This window comes from Anomaloglossus baeobatrachus, chromosome 6 (assembly GCF_048569485.1).
Source record: "Anomaloglossus baeobatrachus isolate aAnoBae1 chromosome 6, aAnoBae1.hap1, whole genome shotgun sequence".
In the NCBI taxonomy this organism is placed as follows: Eukaryota; Metazoa; Chordata; class Amphibia; order Anura; family Aromobatidae; genus Anomaloglossus; species Anomaloglossus baeobatrachus.
This window is the reverse complement of record NC_134358.1, coordinates 159,837,658-159,860,225: the sequence shown is the minus strand read 5'-3', so window position 1 is coordinate 159,860,225 and position 22,568 is coordinate 159,837,658. Positions and strand designations below refer to the sequence as shown.

Here is a 22,568-nt window from a genome sequence, read left to right as displayed (position 1 = left end):
GTCAATTCTGATTTGATTCGTTTGTTTTTTTTTTCAGTACATGCAAGCCAAAAATGTGCCAAAAACAAAAGAAGAATTAATATGCTGTAGTTTGTCAGAAGTTTGTGACAAACTGCAGACCAAAAAAAAAAAAAAAACTGCATTGTGTGAACAGCAAATCTGAATGCTCATGGACTTTGCTGGGGAGTCAAAAGTGAGAACTATCTGACAAAACTGCACAAAGAAATATGGCAAAAAAAGGCAGAATGCGCATGTAACTGAATAGTGATGAATGAGCAAATTACTCTGTGCTTGATAAGCGTAATGAGCATTTCGATGCTTGATACTGGTTTATGGGAGACTTGAGAATCTATCGGAAAAATGTTCTACTATGTAATCTGACAGCACTATGAGGTAGGGACAGAGAGCCTGATTTTAGTGATGAGTCACTTAGTATAATGAGTGCACCAGTTCAGGCTGAGTCACAGTTTTCACTGGTGCAGAACTCAGTTGTTGAGCTGTGTATAGCCCGCGCAGCCCACAGATTTCTTTGTACATTGTATAGTGACAGAGAGCTGCTAATCAGTGCTCGAGGTGTAGTTGGACTACCCTGAACATGCCAAGTTGTCTTGCAGTGATAATCTCCTGCTCAAAGCATAGATTGTAATGAATCAGCAAAACCGCCTAGTGACATCTCTATAATCAGGGTCTCTGCCACTACATCACGGTGCTCTCTGATTACATAGAAAAAACCTGGAGACAGTCTCTTTAATAGAAGCTGCAAGAAGTAAACATTTTATTACTGTGTTAAAGGAATCAGTACTTCGTATTAGAAAAAGTTTAAGGCTATGTGCGCACGCTGCATCTTTTTTTGACCACAAAGATGCAGTGTTTTTATCTTTGTGGTGACTACAAAGACTAACATTTTTGGCCTAAAAAAAAAAAAACCCCGCATGAGTCCTCCACCTGTCAGACCTCTCCTGAAGTGAGCCGCGGGATTAGCGCTGACACCGCACATCACATGAGTGACGTCACCGCTGATCTTGCGGCTCACTTCAGCTGCGGCCTGATTTGCGGTAACAGGTGGAGGACTCCAGTCAGGTGATGTGTGATGATAGTTTGAGTCCACCTGTTACCGCAAATCCAGCCGTGACTGAAGTGAGCGCGAGATCAGCGATTACTTCAGTTAGGTGATGTGCGGTGACAAATGAAGTCTCCGCTGATCCCGCACGGCTCACTTCACTTGCGGCCTGACCCTCACAATGAGCAGTCGTGCTCTATAGCCGCTCGCTGTGATTGTGAGATGTAGGAGAGCTGGATGCATCGTGGGACCTCATGTGGATTACGTCAGACCTGGAGGGGTGTTTTAGGGGTTAATAAAGTGGTGAAAGAGGGGGCTTTTTTTTGTGTTTTATTTCAAATAAAAGGATTTTTTGGGTGAATGTTTATTTACTTTCACTTACAGCTTAGTGATGAGGGGTCTCAGACACCTGCCACCACTAAGCTAGGACTTAGTGGGCAGTTATGGGCTGCCATTAACTCCTTATTACCCCGATTGCCACAGCACCAGGGTAATCGGATGAGCCGGGTAGAAACCAGAGCCTGTTGCCTCTAATGGATGCGGCATTTCTGGGCGGCTGCTGGCTGATATTTTTAGGCTAGGGGGCTCTCAATAACGTGGGGCTCCCCATCCTGAGAATACCAGCCTTCAGCCGTGTGGCTTTACCTTGGCTGGTATCAAAATTGGGGGGGACCGCATGCCTTTTTTAAAATTATTTTACTGTACTATAGAGACCTGCCCACCGGCGACTGTGATTGGTTGCCGTCAGACAGCTGTCACTCAACGTAGGGTCGGGTCTGCCTGCAACCAATCACAGCTACTGGTGACAAGGGAAGGAGTAAATAGGTTATGAGCCTAATGAGCGGCCGCCTCTGGAAGATGAAAGAGCTGCCGCGGCAGCAGTGTGACAGCCGCCCGGTGATCGGTGAGTATGAAGCGCTTGCTCCTACTCCTTTGCACCAGATTCTGGTCCCCATTGACTTTATATGGGGATCAGTATCTGGACAAATACCAGCGATCAATCCCCGCTGACCCGGAGTCTAGTCAGAAAAATGCACCAAAACGCATGTAAAACAACAACTAGCATTTTTCATTGCCTTTTTCACCCTCATTGAATTCATTAAAACTGAATTCATTAAATTAAATCAGTTTCATTAAAACTGCACCCCGTACACACATTACAAGAAAAATTAAAAGTCAAGTCACAAATAATTTATTATTGTAAAGTACATTTAAATAGCATTGTAAGTACAATGATATACTTTTGGCACAGAACCCTTGACTTTCCCCACAAGGTGAAAAAAAAATAAAAAGTGAACAAGAGAAAAAAAAAAAAAAAAGAAAAAAAAAAAAAGAAAAATAATAATACTGCCCAAGCTAAAGTTTCAATTGTGTTGTGTGTTTTATTTAATTTTAAAAACAGGAAAGTATTGCTCTGTAAAATAAACATACAAATATCGTCAGATTATTTTTTCCTATTAAAAAAGAAAAAAACATGACATAATATGACCTATTATAAGTTATATCAAAGATCTGTTGAGGTGTATTGCATAAATTACCTAGTACTTGAAAGGATTTATTGCAGCATGTGCTCTTTACTGCTTAAATATACTCGTTTGCTGGTCATCAGACGACCAATGTTGCGATCCCTGCTATAGTACGTTTGTATATTGTAGACATAATTGCAATTTCATAAAAAAAAATTAAAAAAAAAAACAAAACAAATCTAACTGATTAGATTTTGCAACTTAGGGGATAAAATGGTGCATTTTATGATCATTTCATGTCCAAACCATAGTACACTTAAAAGAAAAAAAAAAAAAGAATCTTTCTCCTTAATTTCATTGCGATATCCAAATGTTACAAGTTCGGAGATTTAGTTCCCGTTTAAGTATGCAGCTGTACCTGGAAAATTAAAAATAAAAAAAGGGGATCACCCAAGTCATTAAAAAAAAAAAATTAATATAATAATCTCCTACTACTCAGTGATGGTCTGACAGATCTGTGGCCTATGCGTTACATGGATATCCTGGATTGTATGGTGCAACATCCCCACCTAGAGTACATTATGTGAATCTGACATGTGAATTACTGCAGTCCTCCATGATTAATCTGTTTGGATTGAAAAATATAGAAGCTGCCATCAATTCACGTAATTTCCCCAAATGCAAAAGAGAGATAGAAGTTAAATATCTTCAAAAGGAAGATGGATGTCCACAGTCCAAAGGAAACACCACAACAGCTACACTGACTGGCTACAGGAATCCACAATTCTTTACTGCTGATAGTTTCCATATTGCCCCTAAAACACAAAAAACATATTATAAATATATGACTATTGTACTAAAAGGCTAGTGAAGAACAATAACACTAACTAAATCACTTATGGGCATATCCATAGGGAAGTCTGGAGAATCTGACACTTCCCAAATCACTAGAATGAGTGCAGCACCCACCATTAGTCTATGACCCAGAGATATCCAAGAGTGCTCACTGCTCCTGTACCCCTCGGGCAGTAATTTACATCTGCCATCAATATGCAAAACTCTGTAAACAGTTTTGGTTTCCAGCAGCTGGACCACCAATGACCAGGCTATGGTATGAGCTAGCAATAGGATGTTCATGTCATCAAAAAGCAGAAAAAAGGGTAACTCCAATCTGGAGCCATTAGAGGAAAGTGGTGGCATATTCCTAGCTTATCACCTTATGATACAGCTGGGTCCGATGTCTGAAAAGCCCATGATCCCGAAAATAAAGGGGCCACAGTGCAGGCTGCATAGGCCAAGAGGACAGACCCTCACCGATCATAACATGATGCCCTAACCTGACAATAAACCTTACATTTTAGTATCTTGTAGGCAATTAGCTTCTTATGGAGTGACCATGTGTACAGTAAATCACCAAAGTGAGTACAGCCCTCACATTTTTGTAATTATTTTATTATATCTTTTCATGGGACAACACTATAGATATGACACTGATACACAAGCTGTACACTGCCTACTTTAATAGTAACAGCGTAACTTTGGTGCTCCCTCTAACTCAAGTCATTAATGTCTAAACCGCTTAGTACACTAAGTGAAAATGGCCAATCTGTGCCATTTTCCCTTCCCAGTGTCATGTGGCTCATTAGTTTTACAGGGTGTAAGGTGTTATTGAAATAGAAGTGTTACATTTGGCGTTACCACTTATACACACACTCTCATACTGGTCACTGGACTTTCAAGTTCTAGAAGGAAGCCTCTTCTGAAGAAAGCCAGCAAACAGTTTGCTGAAGACAAGCAACCCAAGGACATGGATTACTGGAATTACATCCTGTGGTCTGATGAGACCAAGAAAAACGTATTTGGTTCAGGTGTCAGGCGTGTATGGCAGCAACCAGGTGAGGAGTACAAAGACAAGTGTGTCTTGTCTACGGTCAAGCATGGTGGTGGGAGTGTCATGGTTTGGGACTGTATGAGTGCTGCTGGCTGTGTGCAGCTACATACTGTTCATTGAGGGACCCATGAATGCCAACATATACTGTGATATACTGAAGCAGATCATGATCTCACTTAGAAAATTGGTTTACAAGGTAGTATTCTAGTATGATAATGACCCCAAAACACCACCAAGTTGACCACTCCCTTTTTAAAGAAACTGAGAATAGAGATGCTGGACTGGCCATGGACGTCTCCAGACCTAAACCCTATTGAGCATCCTAAAAACTGAAGGCAAAGGAGTGCAAGGTCTGTAGCATCCACCAACTCAGTGTTGTCGTGATAGAGGAGTGGAAGAGAATTCCAGCTTTAATGAACTCCATGCCCAAGAAAGTTAAGGTACCGCTTGAAAATAATATGGCCACAAAAAATACTGAAACTTTGGGCACAATTTGGCCATTTTCACTAATGGGAATTCTCACTTTTGTTGCCAGCGGTTTAGACATTAATGGCTGTGTGAGGAGTTATTTAGTTGTGTTGTCCATGAAGATATAATAAAATATTTTCAAAAATGTGAGGCGTGTACTCACTTTTGTGATATACTGTATATCTGGGATGGAGTTTATGAATCCAAATGAGACCACTGCAAAATATGTTGGTGCTACATCTATACCAAAAAATAATGATAAATGAGTTCTGATGGCACACTAGAATAAAATTTGTTGTATTAGGTGATACTTGTAGACATCCATTCATTAACAGTCTGCAGGTTTAGGAGGATTTCATTGACTTTTTATTCTGCCAACTGAATACAGTATTGAGGTACATTGTAATATATTGGGGGAAAATAATATAGATTTTTCTATTACAGGATGGTTTACCTGATCATATCCATAAGGTCTCTGCTGCTGCGGCTGTGGAGGTCCTGGCTGTGAAGGTCTGTATGGCACATACTGCTGTCCTTGTCCTTGAGTGTAATTAGGGTACTGAGGACCAGGACCACTTTGAGAGGGACCTACAGAGAATCATAACATAAGCACCACAAAATTGAAGTAAATAATTGGTCTACCTTACAGCACAAAGTGGAGTTGATGTATTCTGATACCGAAAGACATAAAATATTAAAACAGCGCCAATTGCCATCCTTCATAGCAGGTTAGTAGTTTGTTTTGATCGGACGGTCCCAGGTAATGGCCCATAATTCTATCGTGCAAATTAAAACAGTATACGCCTTGTTTCCTTTGACGCCATGTTTCATTCTTCTAACAAATTGAATTTCTAGATTATTAGAGAACCACTCTAGCAGTGAAATAAAAAAAAATAGAAAAACTGCTAGAGTATTTCATGGATTGCGACGGTCAAAAACCAATACAACGCTATTAGAGCCTCTTTCTGGCTTTCAGAGATGCACTGAGAATTTGTGATGTAACATCTGACTTCCAGCCAGTCAGAAGTAAGGCTACTTTCACTCTAGGTTTTTTGCGTCCTGAACGTTTTGTTTGCAGCTAAAGCAGATCCTGTTTTTCCAAAGAGAAACGCATGCAAACGCAAGTGTTATTTTATAGGATCCTTTCACTTGCAGTTTATGGGCGGCCATTGGAGTCATAGGATCGAGAGTGAGTGGAAGTCCACGAGAGCGAGACAGACTCAGAGACAGACTCAGAGACAGACTCAGAGACAGACTCAGAGACAGACTCAGAGACAGACTCAGAGACAGACTCAGAGACAGACTCTGAGACAGACTCTGAGACAGACTCTGAGACAGACTCTGAGACAGACTCTGAGACAGACTCTGAGACAGACTCTGAGACAGACTCTGAGACAGACTCTGAGACAGACTCTGAGACAGACTCTGAGACAGACTCTGATATCACGCCACGCTCAGTGGAGCAAACAGGATCCTTTCGATCAGCATGTCACCGTTCACCTGCTGTTGCGTGCGGTATAGTCAGGATCCGGTGACATGCAGTATTTGGACGCCGCTCAAAAACCCTACAAGTAGCATTTTTGAAATAAGTTAAAATACTGCAACTCACTGGATCCTGACTTTACCTCACGCAAACGCATGTGAACACATGTCCATGCGCATTGAAATGAAAACGCATTTGTACTGGATCCGTTTTTGCGTTAAAAAAAACCGTTCAGGACACATGTTAACCTTTTCGCACCAGAGCCTGTTTTTGACTTTGTGACCGGACCAATTTCTTGATTTCTGACCAGTGTCACTTTGACAGGTTATAACTCTAAAACGCTTCAATGGATCCCGGCGATTCCTAGACTGTTTTTTTAGGACATATTGTACTGCAAGATAGTGCAAAAATTAAGACAATATATTTTGTGTTTTTTTTGTGAAAATATCGAAAATTTGGTAAAAATTTAGAAAATTTTCAATTTTTTTATTTTTATGCCCTTAATCCAGAGGGTTATGTCCCACAAAATAGTTAATAAATAACAATTCCCACATAACTACTTTATATCAGCGCAATTTTGGAAACAACTTTTTTTTTGTTAGGAAGTTAGAATGGGTCAAAGTTCATCAGCAATTTCTCATTTTTCCAACAAAATCTACAAAATTATTTTTTTTTTTTTTAGGGACCATACCCTATTTGAAGTGACTTTGAGGGGCCTAAAAGACAGAAAACACCGAAAAGTGACACCATTCTGAAAACTACACCCCTCACACTAGTCAAAAATCACATTCAAGAAGTTTATTAACCCTTCCAGTTCTTAACAAGAACTAAAGCAATGTGGAAGGAAAAAAATTAAAGAAGGGAATTTTGTTACTTACCGTAAATTCCTTTTCTTCTAGCTCTTATTGGGAGACCCAGACGATTGGGGTATAGCTACTGCCCTCTGGAGGCCACACAAAGCACTACATTAAAAGTGCAAGGCCCCTCCCCCTCTGGCTATACCCCCCCGTGGTATCACGGGTTCTCCAGTTTTAGTGCCAAAGCAAGAAGGAGGAAGCCAATAACTGGTTTAAACAAATTAACTCCGAATAACATCGGAGAACTGAAAAACCGTTCAACATGAACAACATGTGTACCCGCAAACAACAAAAACATCCCGAAGGACAACAGGGCGGGTGCTGGGTCTCCCAATAAGAGCTAGAAGAAAAGGAATTTACGGTAAGTAACAAAATTCCCTTCTTCTTCAGCGCTCTATTGGGAGACCCAGACGATTGGGACGTCCAAAAGCTGTCCCTGGGTGGGTAAATAAATACCTCATGTTAGAGCTGCAAAACAGCCCTCCCCTATGGGGGTGTCACTGCCGCCTGCAGGACTCTTCTACCTAAGCTGGCATCCGCCGAAGCATAGGTATGCACCTGATAATGCTTGGTGAAAGTGTGCAGACTGGACCAGGTAGCTGCCTGGCACACCTGTTGAGCCGAAGCCTGGTGACGTAATGCCCAGGACGCACCCACGGCTCTGGTTGAGTGGGCTGTTAGCCCTGAAGGAACCGGAAGCCCCGCAGAACGGTAGGCTTCAAGAATTGGTTCTTTGATCCATCGAGCCAGGGTGGCTTTAGAAGCCTGCAACCCCTTGCGCGGACCAGCGACAAGGACAAAAAGTGCATCGGAACGGCGTATGGGCGCCGTGCGGGAAATGTAGATTCTGAGTGCTCTCACCAGATCTAGCAAACGTAAGTCCTTTTCATACCGGTGAACCGGATGAGGGCAAAAAGAAGGCAAGGAAATATCCTGATTGAGATGAAAAGAGGATACGACCTTAGGAAGAAACTCCGGAATGGGGCGCAGCACAACCTTGTCCTGGTGGAACACCAGGAAGGGAGCCTTGGATGACAGAGCTGCCAGCTCAGACACTCGCCGAAGCGATGTGATGGCAACAAGAAACGCCACTTTCTGCGACAGCCGAGAAAAGGAAACTTCCTTCAGAGGCTCGAAGGGCGGCTTCTGGAGAGCAACTAGTACCCTGTTCAGATCCCATGGATCTAACGGTCGCTTGTACGGGGGCACAATATGACAGACCCCCTGCAGGAACGTGCGCACCTTAGGAAGACGTGCTAGACGCTTCTGAAAAAACACGGAAAGTGCCGAAACTTGCCCTTTAAGGGAGCTGAGCGACAAGCCCTTTTCTAACCCCGATTGCAGGAAAGAAAGAAACTTGGGTAATGCAAATGGCCAGGGAGACACTCCCTGGGCCGAGCACCAGGATAAGAAAATCTTCCACGTTCTGTGGTAGATCTTAGCAGAATTCGACTTTCTAGCTTGTCTCATTGTGGCAATCACTCCTTGAGATAATCCTGCAGATGCTAGGATCCAGGACTCAATGGCCACACAGTCAGGTTCAGGGCCGCAGAATTCTGATGGAAAAACGGCCCTTGGGACAGTAAGTCTGGTCGGTCTGGCAGTGACCACGGTCGACCGATCGTGAGATGCCACAGATCCGGGTACCACGACCTCCTCGGCCAGTCTGGGGCGACGAGTATGATGCGGCTGCACTCGGATCTGATCTTGCGTAGCACTCTGGGCAAGAGCGCCAGAGGCGGAAACACGTAAGGGAGCTGAAACTGCGACCAATCTTGAACCAAGGCGTCTGCCGCCAGAGCTCTTTGATCGCGCGACCTCGCCATGAATGCCGGGACCTTGTTGTTGTGCCGGGATGCCATTAGGTCGACGTCCGGCACTCCCCAGCGGCGACAGATTTCCTGAAACACGTCCGGGTGAAGGGACCATTCCCCTGCGTCCATGCCCTGGCGACTGAGGAAGTCTGCTTCCCAGTTTTCTACGCCTGGGATGTGAACCGCGGATATGGTGGATGCTCTGTCCTCCACCCACATTAGAATGCGCCGGACTTCTTGGAAGGCTTGCCGACTGCGCGTCCCTCCTTGGTGGTTGATGTATGCCACCGCTGTGGAGTTGTCCGACTGAATTCGGATCTGCTTTCCTTCCAGCCACTGCTGGAAGGCTAGTAGGGCAAGATACACTGCTCTGATTTCCAGAACATTGATCTGAAGGGTGGACTCCTGCGGAGTCCACGTCCCCTGAGCCCTGTGGTGGAGAAACACTGCTCCCCACCCCGACAGACTCGCATCTGTCGTAACTACTGCCCAGGATGGGGGCAGGAAGGATCTTCCCTGAGATAATGAGGTGGGAAGGAGCCACCATTGTAGAGAGTCCTTGGCCGTCTGGGAAAGCGAGACTTTCCTGTCCAGGGACGTTGACTTCCCGTCCCATTGGCGGAGAATGTCCCATTGAAGTGGGCGCAGATGAAACTGCGCAAAGGGAACTGCTTCCATGGCTGCCACCATCTTCCCTAGGAAATGCATGAGGCGCCGCAAGGGATGCAACTGGCCCTGCAGAAGAGATTGCACCCCTGTCTGTAGTGACCGCTGCTTGTCCAGCGGAAGCTTCACTATCGCTGCTAGAGTATGAAACTCCATGCCAAGATACGTTAGTGACTGAGTCGGTGATAGGATCGACTTTGGAAAGTTGATGATCCATCCGAAAGACTGTAGAGTCTCCAGCGTAGCATTCAGGCTGTGCTGACATGCCTCCTGAGAGGGAGCTTTGACCAATAAGTCGTCTAGGTAAGGGATCACCGAGTGTCCCTGAGAGTGCAAGACTGCTACCACCGCCGCCATGACCTTGGTGAAGACCCGTGGGGCTGTCGCCAGACCAAATGGGAGAGCTACGAACTGAAAATGGTCGTCTCCTATCACAAAACGTACAAAACGTTGATGTTCTGTAGCAATTGGCACGTGGAGATAAGCATCTTTGATGTCTATTGAGGCAAGGAAGTCTCCTCTGGACATTGAGGCAATGACAGAGCGGAGGGTTTCCATCCGGAACCTCCTGGCGTGCACATGTTTGTTGAGCCGTTTTAGGTCCAGAACAGGACGGAACGAGCCGTCCTTTTTTGGAACCACAAAGAGATTGGAGTAAAACCCTTGCCCTTGTTCCTGAGGAGGGACTGGGATAACCACTCCTTCCGCTTTTAGGGAATCCACCGCCTGCAGCAGAGCATCTGCTCGGTCTGGATGTGGGGAGGTTCTGAAGAACCGAGCTGGAGGACGAGAATTGAACTCGATTCTGTACCCGCGAGACAAAATGTCCGTCACCCACCGGTCTTTGACCTGTGACATCCAAATGCCGGAAAAGCGGGAGAGCCTGCCCCCGACCGGCGATGCGGAGGGGGGGGGCTGGAAGTCATGAGGTAGCCGCTTTGGAAGCGGTACCTCCATTTGCTTTCTTGGGGCGTGTGTGAGTCCGCCACGAATCTGAGTTTCTTTGCGTCCTCTGAGTCCCTTTGGACGAGGTAAATGGTGTCTTGCCCGAACCTCGAAAGGACTGAAACCTCTGCTGCCACTTTTTCTGCTGAGGTTTGGATGTTCTGGGTTGTGGTAAAGAGGAGTCTTTACCCTTGGACTGCTTAATGATGTCAGCCAATGGCTCGCCAAACAGTCTATCTCTAGACAAAGGCAAACTGGTTAAACATTTTTTGGAACCAGCATCTGCTTTCCAGTCCTTTAACCACAAGGCTCTGCGCAAAACTACCGAATTGGCGGACGCCATTGAGGTGCGACTGGTAGATTCTAGGACCGCATTGATAGCGTAAGACGCAAACGCCGACATCTGCGTGGTAAGGTGCGCCACTTGCGGCACTGCTGGATGCATGATAGCATCCACTTTTGCTAAGCCAGCTGAAATAGCCTGGAGTGCCCATACGGCTGCGAATGCCGGAGCAAACGACGCGCCTATAGCTTCATAGACAGATTTTAACCAAAGGTCCATCTGTCTGTCATTGGCATCTTTAAGTGAAGCTCCATCCTCCACTGCAACTATGGATCTAGCTGCAAGTTTGGAAATCGGGGGGGTCTACCTTTGGACACTGTGTCCAGCGCTTGACCACCTCAGGGGGGAAAGGGAAACGCGTATCTTTAGATCGTTTAGAGAAACGCCTTTCTGGGTGAGCGTCGTGCTTCTGGATTGATTCTCTGAAGTCAGAGTGATCTAACAAAGCACTCAATTTACGCTTGGGATAAAGGAAACGAAACTTTTCCTGCTCCGCAGCCGCCTCTTCTGCTGAAGGGGCTGGGGGAGAAATATCCAACAGCCTATTGATGGCTGAGATAAGGTCGTTTACCATGGCATCCCCATCCGGGGTATCCAGGTTGAGAGGGGTTCCAGGAGTGGATTCCTGATCACTCTCATCAGACACATCACAGGGAGACTGATTGCGCTGAGACCCTGAGCAGTGTGAAGACGTCGAGGGTCTTTCCCAGCGAGCTCGCTTAGGGTGGCTGGGGCCATCATCTGAGTCATAATCCTCGGCCTGTGAAGCCGGGGACCCCCCTGTGGGCTGGATACATTCCAAGTAAGGGGGACCTGAGGACAGAGGCCTCGCCGTGCCCAGAGACTGAGCCCCATGCATAGATTGCAAGGTCTCAAGTATTTTTGCCATAGATACAGACATATTATCTGCAAAAACTGCAAAGTCTGTCCCTGTCACCGGGGCAGAACTTACAAGCGTCTCAGCCTGGGTCGCTACCTCTCCTGACTCCGGCTGGCGAAGCAGCACCGGGTCGGAGCATTGCACACAATGGGGGTCATCGGAGCCTGCTGGTAGATTAGCCCCACATGCAGCACACGCAGTATACACAGCCCTTTTTGCCTTGGCCGCCTTGCGTTTTGAGGATGACATGTTGCTGCTTCCACAGAGCGATCTGGGATATGCAGCCAGAAGCGCACCTCACAGTGCAAGTAATACAATAACTATATATCTGTACCAGTACACTGATACACAGTGAGGCACTAGAGGGACCAGCACAGAAAAATCGCTTACCGCCCGCTTAAAAAGCGGGTGTGTGGTCGCCAGATAGCCCCTAGCCAGGTCTCCCAGAGCCTTGCGTCCTTCCTCCAGCCAGGCATGCATGTAATGGCTGCCGGCGTCTCGAGAGAGGAAGGGGGGCGGGCCCTGGGCGTTCCTGGCCGAGAGCGGGAAGCCTGCTTCCCTCTGTGCCAAGTGAGAGGGCTGGAGCATGTAAAACAGGCTCCAGCCCTCGTCGCTGCTAGCGAACAGCGTCTCTCCCCTACCCTGAATGACAGGGTGGGGGCGGGAACGAAACGGAGCTGCCGGCGTCCTAGGCCCAAAAAGCCGGGGACTAAATTTATAACCGCCGCCGCCGTAAAAGCGCGGACGGCGGATCCCCGGCGCACCACAAGTCACAGCAGCGCCGCCCGGTCCAGAGGGGGTCGGCGCTGCGTTCCCAAACACAAACAATCCCCCAGTAATCTGTAGGGACACCAACTCCACGTTGCGGTCCCCGGCGCACTACAACACCCAGCCAGCCCGGAGTGTGTCTGTGCCTGCCGGGGACACAGAGTACCTGTATGATGCAGGGCCTGTCCCTGATCGTACTCCTGCTCCGTCTCCATCAGGTTCTAATGGGTCTGTGGATGGAGCCCGGCATCAGAGCTGAGAGGCCGGCAGGATCCCACTTCCACAGAGCCCTACCAGGGGATGTGGAAGGAAAACAGCATGTCAGGCTCCAGCCCTGTACCAGCAATAGGTACCTCAACCTTACAACACCATCCAGGGGTGAGAAGGGAGCATGCTGGGGACACTATATGTGTCCTCTTTTCTTCCATCCGAAATAGTCAGCAGCTACTGCTGACTAAAATCTGTGGAGCTATGCGTGGATGTCTGACCTCCTTCGCACACAAAGCTAAAACTGGAGAACCCGTGATACCACGGGGGGGTATAGCCAGAGGGGGAGGGGCCTTGCACTTTTAATGTAGTGCTTTGTGTGGCCTCCAGAGGGCAGTAGCTATACCCCAATCGTCTGGGTCTCCCAATAGAGCGCTGAAGAAATTTAACTTTTTCCCACAAAAATGTAACTTTAGCCACAAATTTTTAATTTTTACAAGGGTAAAAGGAAAAATTGAACCATATATAGTTTGTTGTACAGTTTCTCCTGAATGCGTTGATACCCTATATGTGCTGGAAAACTACTCTATGGATGCATGGCAGGGCTCGGAAGGCAGGGAGCGCCATTTGACTTTTGGAGCACGTGTATTCCTAGAATAGTTTAAAGGACTCCATTTGCAGAGCTGCTAATTGCAATAACAGCAGAATCCCCCCTGAAGTGACCCCTTTGTGGAAATTACACCCCACTGGAAATTCATATTTAGGTTTAATGACAAGTTTCACTCCATCAATTATTTCCAGAAACAAGCACGCAGTGGATGTTTTTAGTGCAAAATTTGCAAATATGCCATAGTAATGCCCAATATATTGTACCCAGTGTATGCCTCTGGAGACATCCACCCCAAAAAATTGTTAAGCAAACTCCCCTCAAATAAATAATTTACAATTTAAACCATGTGTTTGAATGCTAAAATGGGATACTTTTATACAATTTAAAATCGTGGTTCTGTGTGGAAGATTTTAAAACAGTCAGTGACGCATAAGGCTGGTAATGAAGGGCATTGTGGGCAATAATAGCGAGTATCATGTCTCACTCCTCTCTTGGTACATACACGACATCTTCTCTGGGGATTCCTTTTGGTTGCTGATGGTGGAATGAGTGCAATAAAGTATCGCTCAGTCTTTTGACATTTTCAGATTCTAATGGATAAGTGGGGTCAAAATTTGCAAAAAGTAAAATTTTCGATTACCTTTTCTTGATAATCAATGAAAGTATCTGAATGTCCTGCTTTTTTATATAACACAAAAGAATTGTACGTGGCAACCTGAAACTTTTTGCACCAGGTGTAGGATTTTCTTGATAAATGGTATGGCTGTAGAACCTGGTCTGCAAGGTCCACACCCCCCATGTATTTGCTGTATTCAATGATTGACACTGGCTTTAGCTTTGGAGCCGTTGTGGCAAGTGTGTGGATCAAGCTGAGGATATAAATATCTTTTTTATCCTTATACTTGAGGGTAAACAGCTTTCAACTGCGAACAGCTCCTACCTGCCCCTTTTGGAACTTTTCGTTCACCAAATATTGCTGAAACGAATGGTCCCACAAGCCCCTATGTTGCATTCAACCAGGCTTTTAAATAGTGGTATGCTGGAGTAGTAATTGTCCACATACAGATTATTGCCTTTTTGTAAAAATTGACTTATCAGTTCCCAAACAATTTTTCCAGATGTACCCAGATAAGTAGGGCATCCTTGTAGGTTTAGTTGGCTGTCTTTCCTCTCATAAATGCGAAAAGCTGATGTGTATCCAGTTGAGCTCTCGCACATTTTATACAGCTTTATTCCAAACCTTGCCCTCTTAGATGGAATAAATTGTTTGAGGTGCAGTCTTCCTTTGAATTTTACAAAGGACTCATCGATGGAAATGTTTTGTGTTGGGGTGTAGAGCCGTAAGGTTTTCTGCGATGATGGGTCCGCTTTTATATAGTCAGTCACGTTCTGGAGCATTTCTAGGCAGTCATTGACTATTGTCATTAAAATGCCAAAATCTCATCAGAATTTTATAGCGGCTCCTAGGAAGAACGGCAGGAAACATTGGGGTGGCGTTAACAGGGCTGTTGGACCAGTAAGACCGAATACTTGGTTTTTTTTTTTTAACAAGTTCCATGGCAAATGTAAGCCCTAAAAATGTTCTCATTTCAGCACAATTTGTTGGCCTTCATAAATTTTAATCTGGCATAATAGGATTGAAGATTCTGGGTGATAAATTGGGAAGCGTATAAGTTTGTTTGCAAGACAATATGCTCTAGCAACCTGTCACAAACAAATTAAAAAAAAATAACTGGCCTAAAACCTTCCACCTCCACATTTATACCAGGGATAGAAGTAAAATCAGGGGATGAAAGTGGTAGCTGAATCTGGAGCTTCCCATCTGGTTAATGCTACATCAAAAGGCAAAGCATTTTGTACATTGGCATCTGCCAATTCACTCGTACTAGGGACCTCGCTTGTACTGGGCATCGTTCCCCGATTTGGAGCGGTTTCTCCAGTAGCGCTATTTGCCTCTCTTGTACTGGTTCTGGTTGTTTTTGAGGATGGACCAGACTGACTGCTCATTTCTGAGCCATCACTAGCACTGCCACTAAAGCCCTCAAAATCCTCATCACTACATGACAGAACACTCTCCTTGCTGTCACAACATAAAAAGGCATACACCTGCTCTGCAGTATAAAACAGACGAGCCATGTTATTACTTTTTAGAGAGAGATATATATATATATATATATATATATATATATATATACACACACACACACACACATTTATTTATTATATAATATATATATATATATATATATATATATATATATATATATATATATATATATATATATATATATAATGCACCCAACAGTACACTACTAACTGATTAATATGCTACTGACTGACGCTACTGACTGATTAACACTACTGATTGATAAAAATTTATTTTTGATCACATTTTTTAATCTTTATATATTACTAAATTATTTATTTTAATTAATAATCTAACTTATCTAATCAACATATTATACTAAACTATACTTCATTCCATACTACACTATACTGTATTCTATACTAACTACACTATACTGTATACTATACTGTACTATACTGAACATCTACCCTATCTAACCCTATATGCTGCCTAACTGGGAAAAGGAGGAATTGATGTCTATAGATGTGGTGTTTTTTTTTTACTGTGTGATAAAATTGCTGACTGACAGAGCTCCTGCAAGCAGCACTTGTCACACTGTTTCTCCTCAAATCAGTCACAGACGGAGGATCTGAGGAGAAGCAGTGTTTTATACAGGCAGATCGCCCGGGAAAGTTTGTAACTACAACAAACTTTCAAGGTGATTGTTCTCATTGGTAAGTGCGGCGCTGACGTCACCAGCACTTGAACCAATCAGATCCTGGTGAGGTCAGGGGTCGCAGCTAGCGTCCTGCACCGGAATCCCGGCGCTTACAGGTACCATGTGGTCACGATCGCTGCAAAACCGCAGACCGTTCATAAACGTTGGCGCTGCACAAAGCCCAGCAAGTGCCGACATTTATATACCGTCAGCGGCCGGGAAGCTGATAAAAAAAAACGTACTGTGAAAGCAGCCTTACAGAGACAAGATAGCGCCTTGGGAGCGGAGCTGTGCCTAAAAACCAAGTCACCGGAAAAAAGTATATGACAGAGGGCAAGGCACTCACATTTAAAGTGCCACTCCAGCACTGAAAAAAAAAAAAAAAATTTAACAGGAATGAGGAACAACAACATCACTGCTGCAGCAACGATATTCGACAATGGACCCCCATGTCACCGATGAGCGATTTTGCACATTTTTGCAATGATACAAAATCGCGCAAAGGTGTCACACGCAACGGCATCGCTAAAGCGACCGGATGTGTGTCACAAATTCGTGACCTCAACGAGATCGCTTGAGCGGTGTCGCAGCGTGTAAAGCAGCCATAAGGCTCTGTGCCCACGTGTGCGTATTGCATGCGGTTACGCTGTGTTCTGCACTGCAGCGTAATTGCATGCGTCCCCTGCACAATCTATGAAGATTGTGCATAATCCATGCCCACGTGGCGTTTTAGAACGCAGCGATTTCCTGCCAAATCGCTGAGTTCTAAAAAGCAACATGTTACTTCTTTTGTGCGCTTTGCATGCGGTCTCCATTCTGTCAATAGGGAGAGGCAGCATCCAGAGCGCACGAATTCTGCAGTCACCAAGTTTCAGAACGGAGCTTTTCAGCTGCGCTCTGAAGCGGACATGCAGTGACATTACGCTGCGGTGCAGAGCGCACACACGTAGGCACATAGCCTTAGGCTACATACGCACGCTGCGTTTTTGGCTGCAGTTTTGTTGTCAGAACTTTGACATTTGACTTCTTCCTGCGTTTTTGTCAACATTTGTCACAAAAACGCAGCAAAAATGAATGTTGTGAAAAACGCACCTACAATTACAAGTAATTTTGTGACATTTCCAGGCGCTCTCTGACAATATGCAGTTTTGGCTGCATTTTGGCTGCAGTTTGTGAACACAAAAAGATGCAGCGTGCGCATGTAGCCTGAGATTGTTTTTTTGTGCCATATTGGATTTTATGATCGTGGTAAATTATTAAGAGGAAATTTTTTGTGTGTTTGTGAAAATATCGGAAATTTGGTGAAAATTTAGCAGTTTTCAATTTTTTTATTTTTATGCCCTTAAACCAGAGCGTTATGTCACACAAAATAATTATTACTAAATAACATTTACCCCATGTCTATTTTACATCAGCACGATTTTTTAAACAGAATTTTGTCAGGAAGTTAGAAGGGTTAAAAGTTTATCAGAAGGTTAAAATTTTTCCAACAAAATTTTCAAAACCTCTCAAACTGCTCAAAACCACATTCAAGAAGGTTTATTAACCCTTTAGATGCCTCACAGGAAATACAGCGATGAGGAAAGAAAAAATGAAAATCTTTTCTTTTTCCCCACAAAATGTTACTTTAGCTCGAAATTTAGCATTTTAATAATCGTAACAGGAGAAAATTGTACAGGGCATTTTCTCCTGAGTGCACAGATATCCCATATGTGGTGAAAAACTATTGTTTGGGTGCACGGCAGGGCTTGGAAGGGAAGGAGCGCCATTTGAATTTTAGAACGCAAAATTGAATGGAATCATTATCAGATGCCATGTTGCATTTGGAGAGCCTCTGATGTGCCTAAAAAGTGGAGCTCACCCACAAGTGACCCTATTTTGGAAACTAGACCACTCAAGGAATTTATCTAGTTGTTTGGTGAGCACTTTGAACCCCAAGGTGCTTCACAGAATTTTATAACTGAGCCGTGACAATGAGAAAATGTATTTTTACCACAAAAATGTTGTTTTAACACCAAATCTTTCACAAGGGTAACAAGAGAAATTGCACAACAAATTGTACTGTCCATTATCTCCTTAGTATGACCGTATCCCATGTGTCGTTGAAAACTACTTTTCAGGCACAGTACAAAGTGAAGGGAAGGAGCGCTATATTGGAGTGCAGAATTTGCTGGAATGGTTTGCGGGTGCCATGTCACATTGACAGAGCTCCTGAGGTACCAGAACAGCAGAAATCCCCCACAAGTGACCTCATTTTACAAAGCATACACCTCAATGAATTCAGCAAGGGGTGCAGTGAGAACACAGACACTACAGGTGTGTCACAAAATGCTATACTATTGGCGGTGAAGAAAAAAAATAAATTAGATATTGATAAGCAAAGAAGGGAATTTTGTTACTTACCGTAAATTCCTTTTCTTCTAGCTCCTATTGAGAGACCCAGACGATTGGGTGTATAGCACTGCCTCCGGAGGCCACACAAAGCATTACACTAAAAAGTGTAAGGCCCCTCCCCTTCTGGCTATACACCCCCCGTGGGATCACGGGCTGCTCAGTTTTAGTGCTAAAGCAAGAAGGAGGAAAGCCAATAACTGGTTTAAACAAATTCACTCCGAAGTAACATCGGAGAACTGAAAACCGTTCAACATGAACAACATGTGTACCCGAAAAAAACCAACAATCCCGAAGGACAACAGGGCGGGTGCTGGGTCTCCCAATAGGAGCTAGAAGAAAAGGAATTTACGGTAAGTAACAAAATTCCCTTCTTCTTCGGCGCTCCATTGGGAGACCCAGACGATTGGGACGTCCAAAAGCTGTCCCTGGGTGGGTAAAGAAATACCTCATGTTAGAGCTGCAAAGACAGCCTTCCCCTACGGGGAGGTAACTGCCGCCTGCAGGACTCTTCTACCTAGGCTGGCGTCCGCCGAAGCATACGTATGCACCTGATAATGTTTGGTGAAAGTGTGCAGACTCGACCAGGTAGCTGCCTGGCACACCTGTTGAGCCGTAGCCTGGTGTCGTAATGCCCAGGACGCACCCACGGCTCTGGTAGAGTGGGCCTTCAGCCCTGATGGAACCGGAAGCCCAGCAGAACGGTAGGCTTCAAGAATTGGTTCTTTGATCCATCGAGCCAGGGTGGCTTTGGAAGCCTGCGACCCTTTGCGCTTACCAGCGACAAGGACAGAGTGCATCCGAGCGGCGCAGGGGCGCCGTGCGGGAAATGTAGATTCTGAGTGCTCTCACCAGATCTAACAAATGTAAATCCTTTTCATACCGAAGAACTGGATGAGGACAAAAGGAAGGCAAGGAGATATCCTGATTAAGATGAAAAGAGGATACCACCTTAGGGAGAAACTCCTGAATGGGGCGCAGCACTACCTTGTCCTGGTGGAACACCAGGGAGGGAGCCTTGGATGACAGCGCTGCTAGCTCAGACACTCTCCGAAGAGACGTGACCGCCACTAGAAGGCCACTTTCTGTGAGAGACGAGAAAGTGAAACATCCCTCAGAGGCTCGAAGGGCGGCTTCTGGAGAGCAACTAGTACCCTGTTTAGATCCCATGGATCTAACGGCCGCCTGTACGGAGGGACGATATGACAAACCCCCTGCAGGAACGTGCGCACCTGAGAAAATCGTGCTAGACGCTTCTGAAAAAACACGGAGAGTGCCGAGACTTGCCCTTTAAGGGAGCCGAGCGACAAGCCCTTTTCCAACCCAGATTGCAGGAAGGAAAGAAAAGTAGGTAACGCGAATGGCCAGGGGGATACTCCTTGTGCAGAGCCCCAGGATAAGAAAATCCTCCACGTTCTGTGGTAGATCTTAGCAGAAGTGGACTTCCTAGCCTGTCTCATGGTGGCAACGACTCCTTGGGATAATCCTGAAGACGCTAGGATCCAGGACTCAATGGCCACACAGTCAGGTTCAGGGCCGCAGAATTCCGATGGAAAAACGGCCCTTGGGACAGTAAGTCTGGTCGGTCTGGTAGTGTCCACGGTTGGCCGACCGTGAGATGCCACAGATCCGGGTACCACGACCTCCTCGGCCAGTCTGGGGCGACGAGTATGACTCGGCTGCAATCGGATCTGATCTTGCGTAGCACTCTGGGCAAGAGTGCCAGAGGTGGGAACACATAAGGGAGCCGGAACTGCGACCAATCTTGCACTAAGGCGTCTGCCGCCAGAGCTCTTTGATCGCGAGACCGCGCCATGATCGTCGGGACCTTGTTGTTGTGCCGCGACGCCATTAGGTCGACGTCCGGCACCCCCCAGCGGCGACAGATTTCCTGAAACACGTCCGGGTGAAGGGACCATTCCCCTGCGTCCATACCCTGGCGACTGAGGAAGTCTGCTTCCCAGTTTTCTACGCCCGGGATGTGAACCGCTGATATGGTGGATGCTCTGTCCTCCACCCACAACAGAATCCGCCGGACTTCCTGGAAGGCTTGCCGACTGCGTGTCCCTCCTTGGTGGTTGATGTATGCCACCGCTGTGGAGTTGTCCGACTGAATTCGGATCTGCTTTCCTTCCAGCCACTGCTGGAAGGCTAGTAGGGCAAGATACACTGCCCTGATTTCCAGAACATTGATCTGAAGGGTGGACTCCTGCTGAGTCCACGTCCCTTGAGCCCTGTGGTGGAGAAAAACTGCTCCCCACCCTGACAGACTCGCGTCTGTCGTGACCACTGCCCAGGATGGGGGTAGGAATGATCTTCCCTGTGATAATGAGGTGGGAAGAAGCCACCATTGCAGAGAGTCCTTGGCCGTCTGGGAAAGGGAGACTTTCCTGTCCAGGGAAGTTGACTTCCCGTCCCATTGGCGGAGAATGTCCCATTGAAGTGGGCGCAGATGAAACTGTGCAAACGGGACTGCCTCCATTGCTGCCACCATCTTCCCTAGGAAGTGCATGAGGCGCCTTAAGGAGTGCGACTGACCATGAAGGAGAGACTGTACCCCTGTCTGTAGTGACCGCTGCTTGTCCAGTGGAAGCTTCACTATCGCTGAGAGAGTATGAAACTCCATGCCAAGATACGTTAGTGATTGAGTCGGTGACAGATTTGACTTTGAAAAGTTGATGATCCACCCGAAAGTCTGGAGAGTCTCCAGCGCAACATTCAGGCTGTGTTGGCATGCCTCTTGAGAGGGTGCTTTGACAAGTAGATCGTCCAAGTAAGGGATCACCGAGTGTCCCTGGGAGTGCAAGACTGCTACCACTGCCGCCATGACCTTGGTGAAAACCCGTGGGGCTGTTGCCAGACCAAATGGCAGAGCGACGAACTGGAGATGTTCGTCTCTTATCACAAAACGTAGAAAACGTTGGTGCTCTGTAGCAATCGGCACGTGGAGATAAGCATCTTTGATGTCTATTGATGCAAGGAAATCTCCTTGAGACATTGAGGCAATGACTGAGCGGAGGGATTCCATCCAGAACCGCCTGGCGTTCACATGCTTGTTGAGCAGCTTTAGGTCCAGAACAGGACGGAACGAGCCGTCCTTTTTTGGAACCACGAAGAGATTGGAGTAAAAACCTTGCCCTTGTTCCTGAAGAGGAACAGGGATCACCACTCCTTCTGCTCTTAGTGAGCCCACCGCCTGCAGAAGAGCATCTGCTCGGTCGGGATGTGGGGAAGTTCTGAAGAACCGAGGCGGAGGACGAGAACTGAACTCTATCCTGTACCCGTGAGACAAAATGTCTGTTACCCACCGGTCCTTGACCTGTGGCAGCCAAATGTCGCAAAAGCGGGAGAGCCTGCCACCGACCGAGGATGCGGAGGGAGGAGGCCGAAAGTCATGAGGCAGCCGCCTTGGAAGCGGTTCCTCCGGTTGCTTTCTTGGGGCGTGAGTGAGCCCGCCAGGAATCTGAGCCCCTTTGCTCCTTCTGAGTCCCTTTGGACGAGGAGAATTGGGCCTTGCCGGAGCCTCGAAAGGACCGAAACCTCGACTGCCACCTCCTTTGTTGAGGTTTGCTTGATCTGGGCTGGGGTAAGGAGGAGTCTTTACCCTTGGACTGTTTAATGATTTCAGCCAATTGCTCACCAAACAGTCTGTCTACAGATAGTGGCAAGCTGGTTAAACATTTTTTGGAAGCAGAATCCGCTTTCCATTCTTTTAACCACAAGGCTCTGCGCAAAACCACCGAGTTGGCAGACGCCATTGAGGTACGGCTCGTAGAGTCCAGGACAGCGTTGATAGCATAGGTCGCAAACGCAGACATTTGCGAAGTTAAGGACTCCACTTGCGGCACTGCTGGACGTATGATAGAGTCCACCTGTGCCAGACCAGCTGAAATAGCTTGGAGTGCCCACACGGCCGCGAATGCTGGAGCAAAC

General features: G+C 46.2%; 1 protein-coding gene across 3 annotated transcripts in view; it reads right to left on the bottom strand.

Annotated features, from left to right (window-relative positions):
- Positions 1 to 2,236: 2,236 nt before the first annotated feature.
- The window catches only part of SS18 (SS18 subunit of BAF chromatin remodeling complex), a 139,445-nt gene continuing 119,113 nt past the window's right edge, over positions 2,237 to 22,568 (bottom strand). For 2 of the 3 annotated variants that reach the window (XM_075353332.1, XM_075353334.1), the window contains 2 exons: positions 5,340 to 5,473; positions 2,237 to 3,341 (listed from right to left, as the gene is read on the bottom strand). In XM_075353332.1, the coding sequence (XP_075209447.1) occupies positions 3,315 to 3,341; positions 5,340 to 5,473 (161 nt within the window). In that variant the 3' untranslated portion in view covers positions 2,237 to 3,314. The remainder of the gene's footprint in view (positions 3,342 to 5,339; positions 5,474 to 22,568) is intronic. The other variant, XM_075353333.1, reaches the window with a different exon arrangement.